The 19,459-nt window shown below is 46.3% G+C and overlaps 1 protein-coding gene across 3 annotated transcripts in view; it reads right to left on the bottom strand.

The window, feature by feature from the left end:
* ARMC9 (armadillo repeat containing 9) overlaps window positions 1-19,459 on the bottom strand; it is a 116,067-nt gene that overhangs the window by 72,918 nt on the left and 23,690 nt on the right. For all 3 annotated transcript variants that reach the window (XM_075003816.1, XM_075003814.1, XM_075003813.1), the window contains exon 9: window positions 17,871-17,969. In XM_075003816.1, coding sequence (XP_074859917.1) covers window positions 17,871-17,969 — 99 coding nt within the window. The remainder of the gene's footprint in view (window positions 1-17,870; window positions 17,970-19,459) is intronic.

Below are 19,459 nucleotides of genomic sequence, written 5' to 3' on the forward strand. Positions count from 1 at the left end.
CCTCCCCCTGCAACAGCAGTGGCCGGGCTGGTGGTGACTCTGGTGGGAGGCGGCCCGAGGTGGGGTGCCAGCCTCCTGGACCTTGCTGCCTGACGGCTGATCATGGTCGGCCCTGGGTCAGCTCCTGGATGGCACGTCTGTGGAGGCAAAAGGGAAGAGTGGACCGCCCATCAGTCATGCATCCTAACCCTGTGCTCTGAGCCGAGGCTCCCCACCTCCATTGCCTTGTGGTCCTGGGGCCCTATGGGATAATGGATGGAGGAAGGTCCCCACACAGTACGGCTGGGGCTGTATTCGCCGTGCCACCCCCTCCCCCCGCCCCACAGGTGAATGCCCTGCAGAGCCAGGTAGGTCTGCGGGTGACGTGCTTCAGCCAGGCACATGACCTGCCATCCGTGCTGGGGGCAGGCTTCCTTGCCCCGGGCCCCAAGACATTCTGAACACCCAGTGCCTACCTGCTGGAACCTCCATGAACTCGAGTATAGCACTGCTGGAGGGGTCCTGGCTTAATGGCTTGGAAGGGAGAGCGATGACGAGGGCCCCAATGCTGGAACACTTGTTGTCACTCCCCAGCTTGGTCCCCTGGTCCCTCGGGTGGGGAATGTCATCTCCTGAAGGTCCCAGCTCCTCAGCAGCTGCCACCTCTGGCTCCGGCTCCTCCTCCATCTCCGGTGGTGGCGGAGTGGTGTCTACTGCATTCTCGGGGGGCTGGACCTCCTTGGGCCCCATTTGCCAGTGGAGCTGCTCATAATGGGGGCAATACATGGGTCATGCCCCTGAGTGGCTGTGGGCATCCATTGCTCAGCAGTACAGCTGCTGGAGTTCCTTGACCTTAATCCAGACGCCCTCCCTGGTTTGGACAGGGTTCCCCTGGGAGGGAAGCCCCCTTGCCAGGTGCTCGTAGGTATCGGCATTGCAGTGCCACACCCCCGTCTGCAGCAGGACCTCCTCATTCTCCCCACGGTGCGAGGAGGTCCTGCACTTCTGCATCACTCCACGAGGGGCCCCTCTCGGGACACCACTTCACAGGCTGCTGAGATCCCTCAGGGGACTCACTGGTGGGCTCCAGGGGCTCAGTGCGCTCTGGCAGGGGACGCCATGGCCAGCTGGGGATGCAGTTGGCAGCTGAGGCTTCAGGAGGGGGCTGTGCAGCAGGGGGCTAGTGGTCCCCCTGTTTGCGGCACGCTCTCAGCTTGCTGCCTGGGTTTGCTGGGGAGCTGGTTCCTGTCAGGTGGCCCACAGGGACCACAGAGCCTTGCCTGGGCTAGCCAGACTGTCTCCGTCCTCCGGGGGGAGGGAGAGGGGCACGCCTCCTTGGCAGACTCCTTACTTCAAAGTAAGGGGTGCGGAGCATCTACATGTACTTAACTTCAAAGTAAGCCACTACTCCCTTCCTGGGAATGGAGCAGTGACTTCGAAGTTAGCCTCTCTTTCTTCAAAGTTAATTTTGAAGTACGGGAAAATGTGTGTAGATACTCGACATGCTACTTCAAAGTAAGTTTGTAGTGTAGACGCAGCCAATCTGTAATAAAGCTAGTCATGCCTATGGCTCTGGTGAGGAGAACAGGATAAATCTCTAGTTACCATTTGTTGTTAGGCCTGCTACAGACATACCTGGTCTGCACATGCTTTTTGTACAGGTATAATTATTTTGGTGACAGATATGAGTTTTTTTTTAAACCAATATACTTTTATACCAGTACAACACCTAATCTGGATACATTTGAACTGTTATAAAGGTGCCGTCCACAATTATTACTTACTCCCCTTCCTGTTAAGGAAGGGCTATGCAGGTATTAAATATCTTCAAAGTGGCGTAACTATATCCCTACTAGAAGGACTGTACTGCTGTAGCTATGCAGGTATAGCTCAAGCAACAGATACCAGTGAGTCCAATATTCATTGTATGATCCCAACTACTGAGAATGAAATTGCCAGTGCACAAGTGCAGGGTGGCAACATGAGAAATCACACAGTGGGGAGAAAGAGAGGAGTTTAGTCTATAAGCAACTTCCTACAGAAGGCAGGTTCAGAGTTCAACTGAGGTGAGTTCTGTGGGGTAAAAGCCAGGATGCAGCTTCACACAAACTGGAATCAAACTAACTAAATCCCACCTTCAATTATTTCAGTACAAATCTGCTTATGAGTTCGTTTCAGATGAAGACATTCCTTTTTCAGTGTAACGTAAGTGGTTTTTTAAATTTAAGCAGGACATTCTGAAACTGAAATCAGAGTGCCCACACATACCAGCATAACATAAGTAATGTTATGACATGCAACCACTTGGGTTATTTTGGTTTTTGTCTGTATGAACAGGAGCCCTAAGTATTTAGTCACTCCTGTCCAAGGGTGACCAGATGTCCCAATTTTAGAGAGACAGTATCACTCTTACCTAGGTACCTATTACTCCAGAGCCCCTGTCGACATTTTTCACATTTTGCAATCCGGTCACCTTTGTTTGCCTGTGCAAACTAGTAAGTACATAGGAAAAGGCTACAATCAGCGAGTCTCTCACTTAAGTAGCCTCCATAGTGCACTGTTCCTTAAATTTAAGGATAAGGAATTTTGCTACTTTCCGTCACAACTGAGATTTGGGAAATAGTTTCATAAGCAAATACAACAAATACTAATACTTAGACCACTGCAGGAGAAAGGGGAATAAGTCCATGATCCCCCTCCCCTCCAGAAGTAAGACATTTTATTTGAACATGAAACATCCCTACTACTCTTAGCACAGAGGACAGTTACACACAAAACATACACACTACTCTGCATAAGCTAGATATATAACCTGTCTTTGTCAAGAATAGTGTTTCTTAAACTTTTTGAGACCAGAGAACACCAAACAATATTTTTATGCAGAACACCTGTAAAATTGCTGTCCGAAAAAAAAGGCAACATATACAGCAAAAATAAAATGAAGTAACTTAATCAGGTATCATAGAAATGAAGAAGTAACATTGTACCTGGCTTTCACAACAGAAAATATATACCATCAGTGCACAATATCAAAGAAAGAGAAGTTACTCACCTGTAGTAACGATGGTTCTTCGAGATGTGTCCCCGTGGGTGCTCCACAATAGGTGTCGGGCTCGCCCGGAGCCGCAGATCGGAAATCTTCCAGCAGTTTCTCCTGGATCGCGCATGCGCCGGCGCGTGCCAACCCCTGCGCGCCCCCGGCCGCGTGCGCGATCTGGTCCCTGCCAGTTCCTTGACCAACCGCCTCGGATGCTCCTGAAAAAACACTAGACAGAGATCCGAAGCAGGGAGGATGGGCGGGTGGTGGAGCACCCACGGGGACACATCTCGAAGAACCATCGTTACTACAGGTGAGTAAACTTCTCTTTCTTCTTCGAGTGGTCCCCGTGGGTGCTCCACAATAGGTGACTACCCAGCAGTAACCCAAGTAAGGAGGTGGGTAATTGGTTTATGTGCAGCTTGCCCCCGAGAGGGCTGCTGTCGACAGACGGGTATCCTCTTCGAATACCCGAGGCAGGGCATAATGCTCGGCAAAGGTGTCGCAGGATGACCAGGTCGCCGCTCTACAGATGTCTTTTAACGCGATGCCCTTGAAGAAGGCTGTTGACGCCGCCACCGCCCTGGTGGAGTGAGCCCTGGGCGGGGCCAGCAAAGGAGCATTTTGAAGCTCGTAACGCAGGACACAATGTGCTTTGAGATTCTCTGTGCAGAGAGACCTTCTCCTTTTGACCTGGGAGCGAGAGAGACTAGAAGCCTGTCCATTTTCCAAAAGGACTTAGTTCTGTCTATGTAGAAGGCCAAAACCCTCCTCACATCCAGGAGATGCAGGCGTGCCTCCTTGCTGGAGCTGTGAGGCTTCGGGTAAAACGAGGGTAAAACTATTGGCTCATTAAGATTGGACTCCGAAGAGACTTTTTGAACAAAGGCTGGGTGCAGCCTTAAGGTTACCGCCTCCTTTGAGGATACTGTGCAGTGCGGCATTGCCATCACTGCCGCGAGCTCACTCACCCTGCGGGCTGATGTAGTTGCAAGAAGGAAGGTTGTTTGTTTGTTTTTTTATCGTAAGGAGACGTATGGGAACTGTGGCTAATAGTTCAAAAGGTGGACCCGATAGCGTGCTGAGCACCAAGTCCAAATTCCACAATGGTGGAAGTGGTTTCTGAGGTGGGTACAGGTTTACCAGCCCCTTCAAGAACCTGGTAACGACAGGATGGGCGAATACCATGGGCCCTTCCTCTGTATGCCGAAAGGCTGATATAGCGGCGAGGTGGACCTCTAGCGAGGATAGAGAAAAGCCCGCCTCTCTTGAGGTCCAATAAGTATTCTAGTATTACAGGTATAGGAACGTCAAGGGGAGCTAACTGCTTGGCGGAACACCAGGCTGTGAATCGAGTCCATTTCTGCTTGTAAGTCCTCCTGGTGGAGGTCCTTTGGCTACTTTCCAGGACTTGTTGTACTCCCTCCGTACACGTGCTCTTTAAAGAGCTGAGCCATGGATAAGCCATGCTTGTAGGTGCAGACCCTGAGGGTGCGGGTGCACTATGGACCCCTGAGCCTGCGTGAGTAAGTCCGGCGTCACCGGTAGAGGGAGCGGTGGGCGGTCCGACATGCGCAAAAACAAGGGAAGCCATTGCTGCTGATCCCAAGTGGGACTATGAGCATCATGCGACCTCTCTCCCTTCTGGCTTTGTGCAAGACCTTGTGGATAAGCGCTGCGGGGGAAACACGTAAAGTAGGGAGCCCCTCCATGAAAACATGAATGTGTCCACCAGGGACCCTCACCCCACTCCTGCCCTGGAGTAGTACTGGTGACACTTTTTGTTGTACTGGATGGCAAACAGATCGATCTGGGGAAACCCCTATGTATGAAAAATGCGCCGTAGCAGATCGGAGTGGATCTGCCATTCGTGCGTGATTGCGAAGCGCCTGCTCAGCTGATCTGCTTTCATGGTGTGAGCACCCGGCAAGTACGAGGCTTTCAAAGTTATGTTGTTGGCGATGCACCAATTCTACAATCGGACTGCTTCCGCACATAGGGCACGGGATCATGCTCCTCCTTGTCGATTGATGTAAAACATAGTGGAGGTATTGTCAGTATTGAATCCCGACTACTTTGCCATGTAGGTAATCTCGAAAACGTTTGCAGGCGTTGAACACTGCTCTGAGCTCCAGCATGGCTATGTGCAGTGTCTGTTCCGCAGGGGACCATAGCCCTTGCGTTACCTTGTCGCCGATGTGCACTCCCCACCCTATGTTTGAGGCGTCGGTAGTAAGAAAAAATAGAAATTTGTGGCTGGTGAAAAGGCACCCCCACTAGCAGATTCTCGGGGTTTTCCCACCACGCCAGGGATCTGCGCACCTCTGTTGTGGGCGACACCACCCTGTGGACAGTGTGGGATGCCGGTTTGTAAACGCTCGCCAGCCAATGCTGCAGGCTTCACATGTGCAACCTGGCATTCTGTACCACAAACGTCGCTGCCGCCATGTGGCCCAGCAGCTGTAAGCACGTTAAGACCGGCACCGTGGGGCTGTATGTGATGACTTGCACCAGCGAACTGATGGCGCGGAAGCGGGCGTCGAGTAGGTACACTGCTGTGATAGAGTTTATGCGTGCCCCTGTGAACTCTATATGTTGTGTGGGTTCGGACTTTGACTTTGCGAGGTTGATGACTAGGCCCAGCGAAGAAAACGTGTCCGCTGTGACGCGTATCATGCGTGAGACCTCTGCCTTCGAGGCCCCTTTTAGCAGGCAGTCACCCAGATATGGGAAAAATAAACACCCTGTCTGTGCAGGTAGGCTGACACCACTGCCAGGGTTTTGGTAAAGACTCTGGGGGCCGAGGAGAGGCCGAACGGAAGAACCCTGTGCTGGATGCGCTCCTGGCCGACCGTGAAGCGGAGGAAGCGTCTGTGTGCCAGGTGGATTGTTATATGAAAGTAAGCATCTTGTAAGTCGAGTGCTGCAACCCAGTCTCCATTGTCCAGTGCCGTGAGTATCACGGCAACTGTGATCATCCGAAAACGTTGCTTGCGCAAGTAACAGCTGAGGTCCTGAAGATCTAAGATGGGCCTCCAGTCTCCTGTTTTCTTCTCTGGTAGGAAGTAGCGTGAATAAAAACCTTCCCCTGGAATTATTCCGGCACTCTTTCCACCTCCCCTATGAACATAAGGTGATTCACCTTCTGCTTGAGCCTCGCCTCGTGGCAGCGTCCCTGAGGTGAGGCCTGGTGGGAGGCTTCGTCAGTGGAAGCGACTGGAAGGGGATCGCGTAACCCGTGGCTATGATCTCCCAGCACCCATTTGTCTGTGGTGATCTTTTGCCATTGGGAGTGGAACGGTCTGAGGCGATGATGGAACATGAGATGAGAGTGGCATTGAGTGAGGGTATTGATAGTGCAGCCCCCGACATACCCGTCAAACTTGTTGCCTTTGGGCCTGACCTGAGGGCGTACGGCTTTGTTGAGAACGTCGCCTAGGAGTTCTGTACTGTTGCTGCTGTTGATAGAGCCCTTGGCCGTGGCCCCGTTGATATTGAGCACACTGTGGTTGTAAGCGTAGCGTCTTTGCTGAGGATAAAATTTTTCCCTCCTGTATGGGGGAGTATAAATGCCTGAGGTTCTAAGTGTAGCTCTCGGGTCCTTACTGGAGTGAGGGACCGAGTCGGTTGAATCTGCAAACAGCTTTTGTGTATCAAAGGAAAGGTCCACGATCTTCGCCTGTAGGTCCCTCGGGATACCCGACGTCTGGGACCAGGATTCTCTACGCATGACCACTGCTGTAGCCATTGAACGTGCCGCCGTGTCCGCCACGTCCAGGGCAATCTGGACTCCCGTCCACGATGCTGCATAGCCCTCTTGAATAATCGCCTTTAACACCGGCTTTTTGTCTTCCGGAAGTGAATCCATGAGGGGAGTAAGCCTGGAGTAATTATCAAAATTATGGTTTGCTAGGTGTGCCCATAATTTGCCACTCTCAATAGCAGGGTAGAAGAGGAGTATACCTTCCTGCCAAACAGCTCTAGCTTCTTAGCATCTTTGTCTGATCCCCCCAGTTTGTACTGAGAAGCCTTTGACCTCTGCTGGGACAACTCGACCACCAAACAATTTGGTTGTGGGTGACTAAAGAGGAACTCCATGCCCTTTGCTGGGACGAAGTACTTCTTATCCACTCTCTTGTTCGTAGGCGGAACAGAGGCCGGAGTCTGCCATATAGTAATGGCTGACTCCAGAATGGCTTCATCCAGCGGAATAGCAATTTTGGACGAAGCCAGGGGTCTCAAAATTTTCCAGGAGTTTGTGATGTTTCTCCTGCACCTCTGCCATTTGAATGTCTTGTGTGAAAGCCACCCTTTTAAACAGCTCCTGAAACTGTTTAAGGTCATCCAGGGAAGAGACATCCCCGGGGGCCATGGCCTCATCTGGGGAGGATGAGGAAGGACCCACTAGGGTAAACCTCCCTCGAACCCTCAGGCTCCTGCGGTCGATGATACACTTGCTCGCTGGAGGATTGTGAAGGAAAGTCTCGGGGTTCTAAAATTAACTCCCCTTGAGACAACTGTGTTTCCATCCCCGATCGGGAGTGCCCACGGGGGTATTGAGCGGCCGGGGGGACCTGCCCCTGGGTGTAGGCCTGTGGTGTCTGTGTCCAGCATGATAAGGACAACCATGACAGCATGGGCAAGGGTCCAGGGATGGAGACCTAGACCACTCACGGGGTGTGTACTCCCAATGTCTGGGAGAGCAAGACCTCCGCGACGACACAGATAGAGATGAAACTGGCTTATGATAGTACTCCAGGGGATCCAATCCCAGAAATGGTGAAGGTGGCCCAAGCCATGGTGACATTGGTTGGAGGAACGGAGAAGGAGGTTCCGGATGGGCCAGTGGAGACACAGGCCTTCGGTGCGGCGTGTGTATCACAGGGGGAGGGCTTGGTGCTACCAGCAGCACAGCCCTGTCTGGAGATGGACTGTGGTGCCGGGCTTTTGATTTTGCCTTGCCCCTCCCCTGCGGGGCTGGCACTGCCCCCTTCCGTGCCGGGGATCTCGACCCCACTGTCAGCACCACGCTCGGCACCGTCAGCTGCGGTGCCGCGCGGGTATCCTCCTCCGGTACCTGCAAGCTCCGTGCCTGACGCCCCTGCACTGTTGGTGCCGCTGGGTCCAGCGCTTGCCTCGCTGACACTCTAGACACCGCGCATGCGGGCTGTTGTATAACTGGAGGCTCAGCTTCTGCCACGTGCGCTGCCGTGCTGCTGCTTGCCTAAGTATGAGGCTGGGGGCTGTGTGCTCTGCTTGTCCTGCTCGCTGCAAACGCCGGCAAGGATCGAGCCAGGGAGAGTTTCCTCTGTTTCTGCACCAAGGGTGTCAGAGAAAGCTGCCCTCCTCTTATGCAGCCCAAAGGGCCCTTCTGGGTGAGGCTTCTCCGGCAAGTCTGGCTGGAGAGCCTTATCAACAAGAGCATTTTACGCCTCATCGCTCTGTCCTTCCTGGCCCTGGCTGTGAGCTTAGCACAGTGAGAACACTTCTGGGTAGCCTGTGATTCCCCCAGGCATCAGATGCATTCGCTATGCCCCACGGAGGCCGGCATAGCTTCACGGCGTGACTCACGCTTTTTAAAACCTGAAGAGGCCATTGCGGTGAGTCCTTTACTGTTAATAGGGTACTCAGCACTTAATCCGTGCCTTTTCACCCCAAACAGTGATCACCGGCCTGCGGGGCAGCGGGCAGCCTAAATGGCCTTCACATCCACTCTTCTCTTCTCCGCTCCTCTCTTTTTTCTTTTTTTTTGGCTGATATTCTCTTTGTCTTTGCTTTCTCTCTCTCTCTTTTTTTTTTTTTTTAATAACCAAAAACAACAAATGACACGTAGAAAAAAACCACTATTTAATCTGACTCTGGCCTTACCCTGAGTAGATTCCGTCTGCAGCCGATGGCGGTTGAGAAGGAACTGGCGGGGACCGGATTGCGCAAGCAGCCGGGGGCACGCAGGGGGGCGGTGCGTGCCGGCGCATGCGCGATCCAGGAGAAACTGCTGGAAGATTTCCGATCTGCGGCGCCGGGCGAGCCTGACACCTATTGTGGAGCACCCACGGGGACCACTCGAAGAAGAAGTCTCAGATGCTTGCAGCACAACTGCGAGTTGTTCATGGAACGAGAGTGTTCTGCAGAACATAGTTTAAGAAACTCTGGTCTAGAATATGGAGCAGTTTTGTTTCTACATTATCCAAGATCACATAAAAGCATATTCTTCTGTAGGAGAGTGGAGAATATAGGAAAAGGTGTACTTTGTCCTAGATAGTCTACTTAAGGCCAATATTAGTTGATAAAATAGGTGTTTTTGTTCTCAAAAGGACAGAAGTGTACTGGTAGAGAAAGTTGAATGAGTCATTCTGGAAAGTCTTAAAAAATAAGTAGCGTGTCCTATGGGTTTGCTCAGTAATCTGCTGTAGGGATCACTTTACAAACAAACAAACAAAAAAGAATATTTGTCACAGAGTAATAATTGTTCAATGTCATACCTGCATTAGCAACAAAGGATGTGATTATTAGGGAAAGAAGCAGTGACGACAAGGAAAGGAAAACATACCATGCTAAGTTACCCAGTAAAGAAAATAAACCAAGAAGTGCAGAGACTCAAGACAATAAATAACTTATGTGTTACTGGACATAAGCCAAAAGCAAAAGCTGACATCAGACAAGAGTGTCAACATTAAAAAAAAGAGGGAAGGTCCCTCATAAACCCTTACGGGCTCTGTCAAAAGAAACCAAATGGACAAGGTCAACAAAAGCAGAATTAAGGATTAGTCCCTAAAAGGCAAAGAAAACACAAGGCAACAGCAAAGAGCCAACGTCAGGGAAAGAACATAATATACTTTTGAATAAAAGATTTAGGATTTTACACTTTAGTACAGGGTCAATATGAGCTGTCAAGTATTTGGATTCTAACTCATAATGCAATCTCTTTACAAGGGCAATAACTGTGACCAATCCACCAACCTAGATGCAACGAGCTCCATCGAAGAAGTAAATTTCTCTTTGCCTTTATAATTAGACTTCATAGAATGTTAGAACGTGAAGGGATCTTGAGAGGTCATCAAGTCTAATCCCCTGCCTTAATGTTGCATATCAGATCAGGAACAAGGGAATACCATAGTCGAAAACTATACTTTTTCCTTTCTGTTAACTTGGCTTGACAACAAACTTTTTTCTTTTGTTGCAGATTTAAAATTTTATTAAAGTTAATATTTGAAATCAAAATTCCCATTACACAGGTTTCAAGGAAAGGTTCTGAGCCAGCAGATCTGAGCCCTGCCTTCAATCGGGCAGGATCATGTCTTAAATACCCAAGGAATAGTCTGAAAGCAAACAACAAAAGCTTAATAAATTTTGCTGAAGGGAAAAATCATACAAAACCATTCTTAATGCCAAAGGAGGAGCTTTAAAAAATTCTGCATTGTCACTGTTAAATCTTCATAGCTCTTCCTAAATAGCCATCTAGTGGTGAGGAAGAGAAATAATTACCTTTATCTAAGTTTCTTCATTTCCTCACACAAGTCCCTATCATGACAGAATATCAGAGAGGTAGCCGTGTTAGTCTGTATCTTCGAGAACAAGAAGTCCCGTGGCACCTTACAGACTAACAGTTATTTTGGAGCATAAGCTTTCGTGGCCAAAGACCTGCTTCACCAGATACCTGATAAAGCAGATCTTTGCCCACGAAAGCTCATGCTCCAAGATATCTGTTAGTCTATAAAATGCCACGGGACTTCTTGTTGTTATCATGACAGAGTAAGCTTCATGAGAAGGGGAGAGAGTTACTGATGGCTTTCCTACATTCTGAGTTAGTGCACCCCAGTAGGAATGTAAACTGTAGTCCACGTCCAGGTGTCATGGGCAGTGACTGGCCCATGTGGACCTTGCTGGTGCAAACTATCAATTCCTAGTGTCCATTAATGTAGTATCCAGGACTACAATTAACACACATTTGTGTGCCTCCCCAACCCCCCGCATGTTGATATGTACTAGAAACAGGAAAAGGAGTGATGTATGCCTGCCAGGGGACAGAGAGGGCAGCTGACTTCAGCAAATATTACTGAGCATGCTCAACCCGAACAGCAAAACTAGTGAAGCATGTGGCCCCACATGCCCTTCCCTGCCACAAGGGTGCAATGACACACCATGCAGACAAGCCACTAAAGTAACTGGAGAGGCCATATTTCAGCCTCTGACTGGTTTAAAGTAAACAGTGAAGGGTACCTGCCAACACATACCCAGAGCAGATGTTACTGGCTCAGATTCTGACCCATCTCGCTGGGGACACAGTGCCTCAAGCTTTATTCCACAGCTTATGTGAAAAGCTGAAACTACTTCAGGACAGACAAAACATCTAGCTGCATAATAACGAGCTCTTTGGAAGTTTCAAAAGAAGGAGTGATAGGCTACCTCAGCAACCTTGTGAGTAAGTCACAGGGCCGTGCCCAAGACCTGGACTTGATTTCTAGCTCTGGTGTCTCTTATTTGCTGGGTCAGCAGAGACTGGGAATGCTGCAGCATATCACAGAGATGGATAAGGGAAAAGTCCCTGAGTTAGTAAGAGGTCAAATTATTTCAGTTTTATGTAAGGAAGTGAACTGGGCCAGAAGGATCTTCATTTTTTGGCATTATTCTTCTTGTCTGCATTTCTAACGATTCATTGTTCACACACCAACAGTTCTGGGAGGCCCACTGTCGTTGGAATAAAACAAGAATTCTCTCACTCATAAGGATGGAAACACTGAGTTAGAGGAGCTGCTTACAATGTGGCGCAGATTTACAGGGCTAACTGTAGCTAATCCTATCCCCAAACCCTGGCTAACAACTTGGTTGGCAACATGATTGGAGCCCATCCACACTTTAGATTTTAACTGGGTTGTAACTGGCTCTCCAGAATCTCTTACAGCTGTGGTCACAACTCAAGGATTAGAGAGTGAGGGATAGGAACATGAGGAAAGCTGTAGGATCCAACAGAGATGCAGTGTTTTCACAGAGGAGAACCTTCAGTAGAACTGAACAGAATATCATTCACAGAATAAAGAATATTTTAACAAAAACTACATCTGTACAGTAGCCTCCCAAGCATCGATACTGCTTTATGCCATCATGATGTTATAACCAGGGCCTAAAACCTCTAAAGAAGAGACAATCATTGCCTTTGAGGTTGGGTCTATGCTTGTCTTGTATGGCAAGTTACTCACAGTGGTACTACTGTCAGTGAACCTTTGCCAACAGCAGTAACAGGCAGGGTGGATAAAATACAGTGAATTTAAAAAAAAATTAAAATTGAATGTTAATTATTTTTAAATCAGCAATAAAATACTAAATTTCTCATTTAAAAACAGTTACAATTAAATCTAATCACAAACATGCTACCCACACTTACAACCTCATAAAAATGAATGAATGGTTTTAATCTGTCCTGCCTAACTACTAGCTCTTGCTTCCTGAAAGTTCTAGGCTTTCAATTTCTGCCCCAGTAGACAAAAGTAACACACAAAGAAAGCCACTGGCTGGACAGGATGGTGTTTGTTCTGTGCTTATGTGGTGGATGACTTAGGCTAAGCACGGCCCAGGAGTTAGTTAAAACACCGTCCTACGGGCAGACAATATACAGGAAAGGATGGAGGTAGCATAGAAATGAATAGTGGGATGGACTGGAAAGAAAAAGGGAAAACATTATTCAGCACACACACAGCGGCCTATACTCTCCCACATTTTTGCCGCAGAAAATCTGTCATGGCTTCTGGGAATAAGAGAAAGCCTATCTGGCAATATTTTGAAGAGATTCGTTCCCTGGGTAAAAAAGGAAAATGCATCAACAGTAAGCAGCACAAGAAGATCATGTTGGGTCTAACTGCAAGAATGAAACCTCATAAGGAAAACTAGTTATCGGGAAAAAATGATGTGGATATAGATGAAAAACAGTGTGGTAATAACTTAAATAATTCATTTTGCAATGCATCATTCTTCAAGACTCTTTCTCTATGCCACTGAGTATAAGTATGACTTGACAAGAAAATTCCCAAGCTGTTTGCTATGTTTGATGTTGCTAGGAAAAACAAAAAAGTTTAGCTTACCTAATCATTATAGCTTGTTTAATTAATTAACTAGGTTAGTATCTATCATCCAAGAGTTGCCAGTTGACACCAAGTGTCATTTTCTTATTTTATACTTCATAATACGTGCCCTTTATTTTGGAACATCATGGTCATTCCAAACATTTATTCCCTATTTTACTTCAGCATAACTCAGCTTTCCTTGGGTAACCTCATCCTATACCAACAAGACACTGCAGATGGAAAGACTTCTCAGTTCATTTATGCTATAGTGTGAACAATAAATACCTTCATTGACATATCTGAGTTCTTATGACCAGGTGACACTCAACCTTGTAAAGAAGACATGGGTAGAAGGTTGCTAGACAGCATATGAGCAGAAACTTGAACATTGTGCAAGAAATACTGAGAGGAAATTTGCCAGTGTAAGCCTTGATGCGTGGAGCAATGTACACAATGATCCAGTAATATGTACCTGTGTGATGAAAGAAGATAGGATTGCATAACTTTCAGAAACAAATAACAGATTAACAGGGAAATACCCACACAGAGTATTGAAAAAGTGGCAGAAAAGCTGTAATAAACGGAATAAACATTCAACAGTTCTGTTACACACAATGCTGCAAACATGATAAAGAGGAGAAGATACTTAGAAGAAGAAACGAAGCATGCTCCGTGCTAACACATGCCCATTTAATGCCTTATTTAGCCAAAAATTTAAGTGCATCTTCTCCAGGAATAAAAGAAAATGTTGAAATTACAAAATACTTCCGTAACAATCATTTTGCTTCAGTTTCACTGAACAGAGTAGCATGCAAATTAATTCTCCCTCACTAGCTGCATCTACACTAGCTTCTTTCAAAAGATCTCTGTAGCGTAGACACAGCCAAAATGTTTGATGGAATTCTGTGGTTGATTGTTTTGCTGTGGTTGATTGCTGGGTCCTGCCGTGAGGGCAGGGGAGTGGACTCAATGACCTCTCAAGGTCCCTTCCATTTCTAGTGTTGTATGGTCCTACAATTTATTAAGAACTGTGCTATTCTCAAAAAACACTGTACGGAAAGTCAGTATTAAATAGATGGGAAATACCTACAATATCTAACACTGGATGAAAGAGGAATGTGGGGAATATGTTCAGTATAACCATAATCTTAAACTTCGGAGAAATTGATGCTGTATTGCTGATGCTGTAAATTTGGAAGGCACTTCACAAGAGAAAAGAAATACCTCACCAGAAAGTTGAACTATGGGAAATAAAGAAGCAAATGGATCAAACACTAGCTCCACCTCATTTTCTTTGGAACATTCTTAACCCCAGATGTGAAGGTTGTTGCCTAACTTCTGAAATGCTGCTGCTGTCCTGGCACGAACATCTCAAAATCATTCTTCAGTGATGTCAGTCATAATAAATTACAGGGCTGGAATGAAACCATAGAATCAGTACATGTTTACTGATGATGTTTTGACCAAAGCCACCCCCGTGGATTGGAGGGAATCATTAGCTAGATTCCTTGAAACAGAGTTCCTTCAGTTGTTAAACCAACTTGTCACAACAATAGTTCCTCTGCAGGTAGAGAGAGGGAGCGTCTACACTAGGAACTAACTTCACAGTTAACTTCGAAGTTAGGCACCACTGCGAAGTAAATAGCAGAGAGGCTACACATATTTTCCCTACTTTGAAATTAACTTAATGAAGTAAGGACTTTGAAGTTAGGCTCCCTACTTTGAAGTTAACTTCAAGGTAGGAGGCCTAACTTCGAAGTCCTTACTCCATTCCTGGGAAGTTAAACTTTGAAGTAGGGTGTGTGTAGACATTCAACTTTGAAGTTGCTTACTTCAAAGTTGTACTTCAAAGTAAGCAACTTGCAAAGTTATTTTTGTAGTATAGACACAGAGTATTTCAATTGTTCGGTGTTAGTCACTAATTTAAGAAAATACCTGGGAGTTGAAAAAGCAGGAAAACTTGTATTGCTATTTCAGTCTATGAATCAAAATGACAATGGTAGGGAGGAAGATGAGAGCTACTTGTAGAAATTTTAAGGATGCCATACATGTAGTGTTCTGAAGACTCATCTTTTAGAGTTCATAATGTGATTTTTTAAAAAAGTTGTAGAATACCCATCACCCAGTTTTAAATTTGTAGGATACCCACCACCCAGTCAGGAGACTGCTGCAATTGCTAATGTGAAACATTTATTTAACATTTAAGATTTAGTTTAATAAAATATATGTGCTACTGTGTGTGATTTACTGTTTATCATTCCTAATGTACTGCTGTTGCATCCACAACTTGACACTGGTAATAACTAATAAAAGTCAAGTTATCTAAAAAAATTACACAAAGTATGTCCTGTTAGAAGGTGTAAAATGCTACACTAAGCTGTAACTTGACACGTTTTAGTGATCAGTTTTGCACCATTGTTTAAGAAATATGTGAAGAAGACTCTATGGGAAACTTGATATAAATCCCTAATTTTTTCTTGATGATTTAAATCAATCCACAATGGTAACAGGGGAGCACAAATGTAGTCAAAATACCTGCATTTTATCACCTTGTCATCTCTCAGCTCAGAATTAAGTCTGGAGTGACTACACAGTAATAAATATTTGCGTGTAAACAATAGCATGCCCACCACTGCTACCACTATACAAGCTGCACCAGTGAAACTATAATGGTGAAATGTTTTTGAAAAAGGGTAGCAGAGGCACAAAGTTTTATACTGCAAGTCAAAAAAGCAGCCCTGAGCACTACTGTACTCTGAAGCAAAGGACATCTAATTGAATATGGAGGTCTGTGAGTTGTAGTCCATTATCCTGAACAAAAATATAAAAAAGGATACAGAATATTTACACAATCATCTCCTCTTCCTACAATCAATTAATCTATATATTGTCACTATAAAGATGAGCTAGAATGGCAAATGAAACAGATCAGCAAAAATTCTTGCATCTATATGTTGCTCCTTTTACACATCACAAAACTATCGCTACACAATAAGGAAGGCTTAGTGCAATCATGGCCAAAAATGGGAAATGTCATCATTTTAGTTTACAAAAGACAAAGTAATGGGACACAACACTTTAATATTAAAGTTGTTTGTCATAAGAAATGGCAAAATTCCACTACATTAAAAAATGGTCGGTAAAAAAGTTTAAAGCCATTCAATAATATTTACACTATAATTAAATACTGCACACTTTAGTGTACTAGATGTTTAGAAAGTCAACATTTCAATGGCAGTTATACACTTAAACCATTTCAACACTTGTATAAACTCCATTAGGTTCCTGTCTGAATTTTTAGGTGCCTAAATACCTTTGCAACTCTAGCTCTGACTCAGCATAGAGAGGGACACAATGGTGAAAAATCACTTTAGAACCAGTGCCATTTCTGGTAAGGTATGACAGAGAACAAGCTGGGAAAGAACCACCTGGCCTTACAGGCTACGTCTACACGTGAAGCCAACATCGAAATAGGCTATTTCGATGAGTAACGTCTACACGTCCTCCAGGGCTGGCAACGTCGATGTTCAACTTCGACGTTGCGCGGCACCACATCGAAATAGGCGCTGCGAGGGAACGTCTACACGCCAAAGTAGCACACATCGAAATAAGGGTGCCAGGCACAGCTGCACACAGGGTCACAGGGTGGACTCAACAGCAAGCCGCTCCCTTAAAGGGCCCCTTCCAGACACAGTTGCACTAAACAACACAAGATACACAGAGCCTACAACTGGTTGCAGACCCTGTGCCTGCAGCATGGATCCCCAGCTGCCGCAGCAGCAGCCAGAAGCCCTGGGCTAAGGGCTGCTGCCCACGGTGACCACAGAGCCCCGCAGGGGCTGGAGAGAGAGCATCTCTCAACCCCTCAGCTGATGGCCGCCATGGCGGACCCCGCTATTTCGAAGTTGCGGGACGCTCAATGACTACACGGTCCCTACTTTGACGTTGAACGTCGAAGTAGGGCGCTATTCCTATCCCCTCATGGGGTTAGCGACTTCGACATCTCGCCGCCTAATGTCGAAGTTAACTTCGAAATAGCGCCCGGCGCGTGTAGCCGTGACGGGCGCTATTTCGAAGTTAGTGCCGCTACTTCGAAGTAGCGTGCACGTGTAGACACGGCTACAGGGAGTCACTCAAGAGGAGCAAAGCTGTTTACACACAGGACCTGGGTTCAGGCCTACAACAGAACTAGCTGATTCATGAAGTACGTCTGTAGATTCTTAACAGCAACATGGTTCATCATGTAACGTAACAAAAAGATGCCTCAGAAGCCTATGTATGAGATTAAAATTGCATCTCATGGAACGAGCAATACAACCAGGCCATTTTACAATTTACAAAGACATCAGAAGCCCAAGATGCAGTCATAGGCTTGGCAGTATCTGATTTTTAAAATAATTAAATGACTAATATTGATATTTCTAAGTATTGTAAAACATTTTTACCATTTTAATTAAATTGTCTTACCCACCTCATAAATTTAATAAGACACTGAGATTCAAAAGTTAAAGCTTTATATAGTAGAGCACAAATTGCCAACAGCGCACATCAAAATATATAAAGTAAATATCCTTAAATCAAACTAAGTTGTCAAGCAGTATTTTTCTCATTTTGTCTAGCTGTATACGTCCATCATCATCGATAGAAATATTCTTTTCATTTGTGTGTGTGTGTACACTAAAATATATGTTTACCAATAAAAATTCCGTGTTTCCAAGTCTAAATATACACCTTAGTGATTGCATTTTAGCATGGTTACAGTGAGAGAAGCAAATATTAGTATTGATTATACTTACAGTTCCAGGCCTTGTGAAGTCAATACTGTGTGCTATACTTTGTCTCATCTGATTGCTAAACAAACGAACACAGACACTTTGAAGATATTCTGGTGTGATCTAAAATAGGGAAACAAAACAAGCACATGGAATTATATAACATTTCCATTTGACTTCAGACAGATACTTATACAGTAGGTCAGTGTTTCCCAGGCGGTGGATCCCAACCCATTAGGGGTCACAGGAAAGCTCTAGATGAGTCTTGGATCTATGCAGGTGACAACCTGCGGGGAGAGAAGTAGGAAGAAAGGGGAAGCAAGCCCACCCGACAATCAACTAGGGGGAGCAGGACCCCACTCTGGGTTTTGCAACTTGGCACAGAGGGTTGCAGCCCATTCAGGTTTGGCCCAGCTGCTCACCCATCAAAAAAGGGGCAGACAGGACACATTTAAGGGGTGCTGCAGCCCTTTGCATCAGGTTGCAGAACTACTCATTCGAACGTGGACTCTTTGCCCTTCCGTCATGATGGCAAACCTGAGTGGCACTGTGGCTCTGTGCACCAGGTTACAATGCCTGGAGCAGGGTGCTAGGCCTAGCTACATGGGACAGGAGTTGTCGCTGCAGGACGTGCACAAAGTAGGTTGCTCTCTAACCCCTAGCCTGGGGCTTCCCCTCTGCACTAGGCTGGGATTAGGGCTGCAATACAAGGTGGAAGTGCTGCTGGGTGGCACTAAGGAGCAGAAGGTGGCAAAGGATGCTAGTCAATGATTTGGGACCTCCTAATTTGGATCCTGGGTGGTCACCAAAAAACATGACAAAAGACAAAACGCAGTTGATGGGTCACCTTAGCAAAGTGTTTTGGGGGATCACTACAGTAAGTAATTTTACACGGAATGCCAGAAATTATAACCCTTCACAATTGATTGACAAGGCTGTAAGTTCTGCACTGCAACCAGCAATCTGCCTCTAGAAATGGCCAAAAAAGGGCTAGGAATACTTAGTTCTGGTACAGTCACAGTATGAGCCTGATTACAACACTTCAGTACACCACCCTCCTCAAACAATCCATAAGGAAAACAGAATTCATCACATTAAAATGTGCGTACAAGTTCATCTTTGTTAAAAGGGAAGTTACACCAAGAGTAAATACCAGGTGGCGATACTGCGGAGAGTAGTTATAGGCAACATCTTGACACAACCCTGCCCGAATAAGTAGCAGAACTCAAAGCATACACAGGCAGCTATCCAGGAGAAAGGGTAAGCACAGATCACACGTTTACCTTTTGTGCTCCATTCCACGCAACTGAAATGTTGTTTTTGGTGGGCTTTAGGCTTTGGAGGGAAAATAAAAATCACAGCAGCTTCCTGGATTTCAGCGATTTGAGAGGTGGGATGTTCACACCTTACGCTCCCTGAGAGGTTCCTGAATGGGGGCTATCTGCCTCAAAGCATTTGAAAGCTGTTCAGAAGCTGAGTAGCTCTTTTCTCTCCAGGAAATCCCCACTTGTGATATCTCTTGGATCCCCCTAACAGCAGCAGTAGCAGACCCCTGAGGCCCTCAAAGTGTAAAACAACATGATTTTAAATAGCCCAGTATGGCTATTTATAAC

This window comes from Carettochelys insculpta, chromosome 10 (assembly GCF_033958435.1).
Source record: "Carettochelys insculpta isolate YL-2023 chromosome 10, ASM3395843v1, whole genome shotgun sequence".
In the NCBI taxonomy this organism is placed as follows: domain Eukaryota; kingdom Metazoa; phylum Chordata; order Testudines; family Carettochelyidae; genus Carettochelys; species Carettochelys insculpta.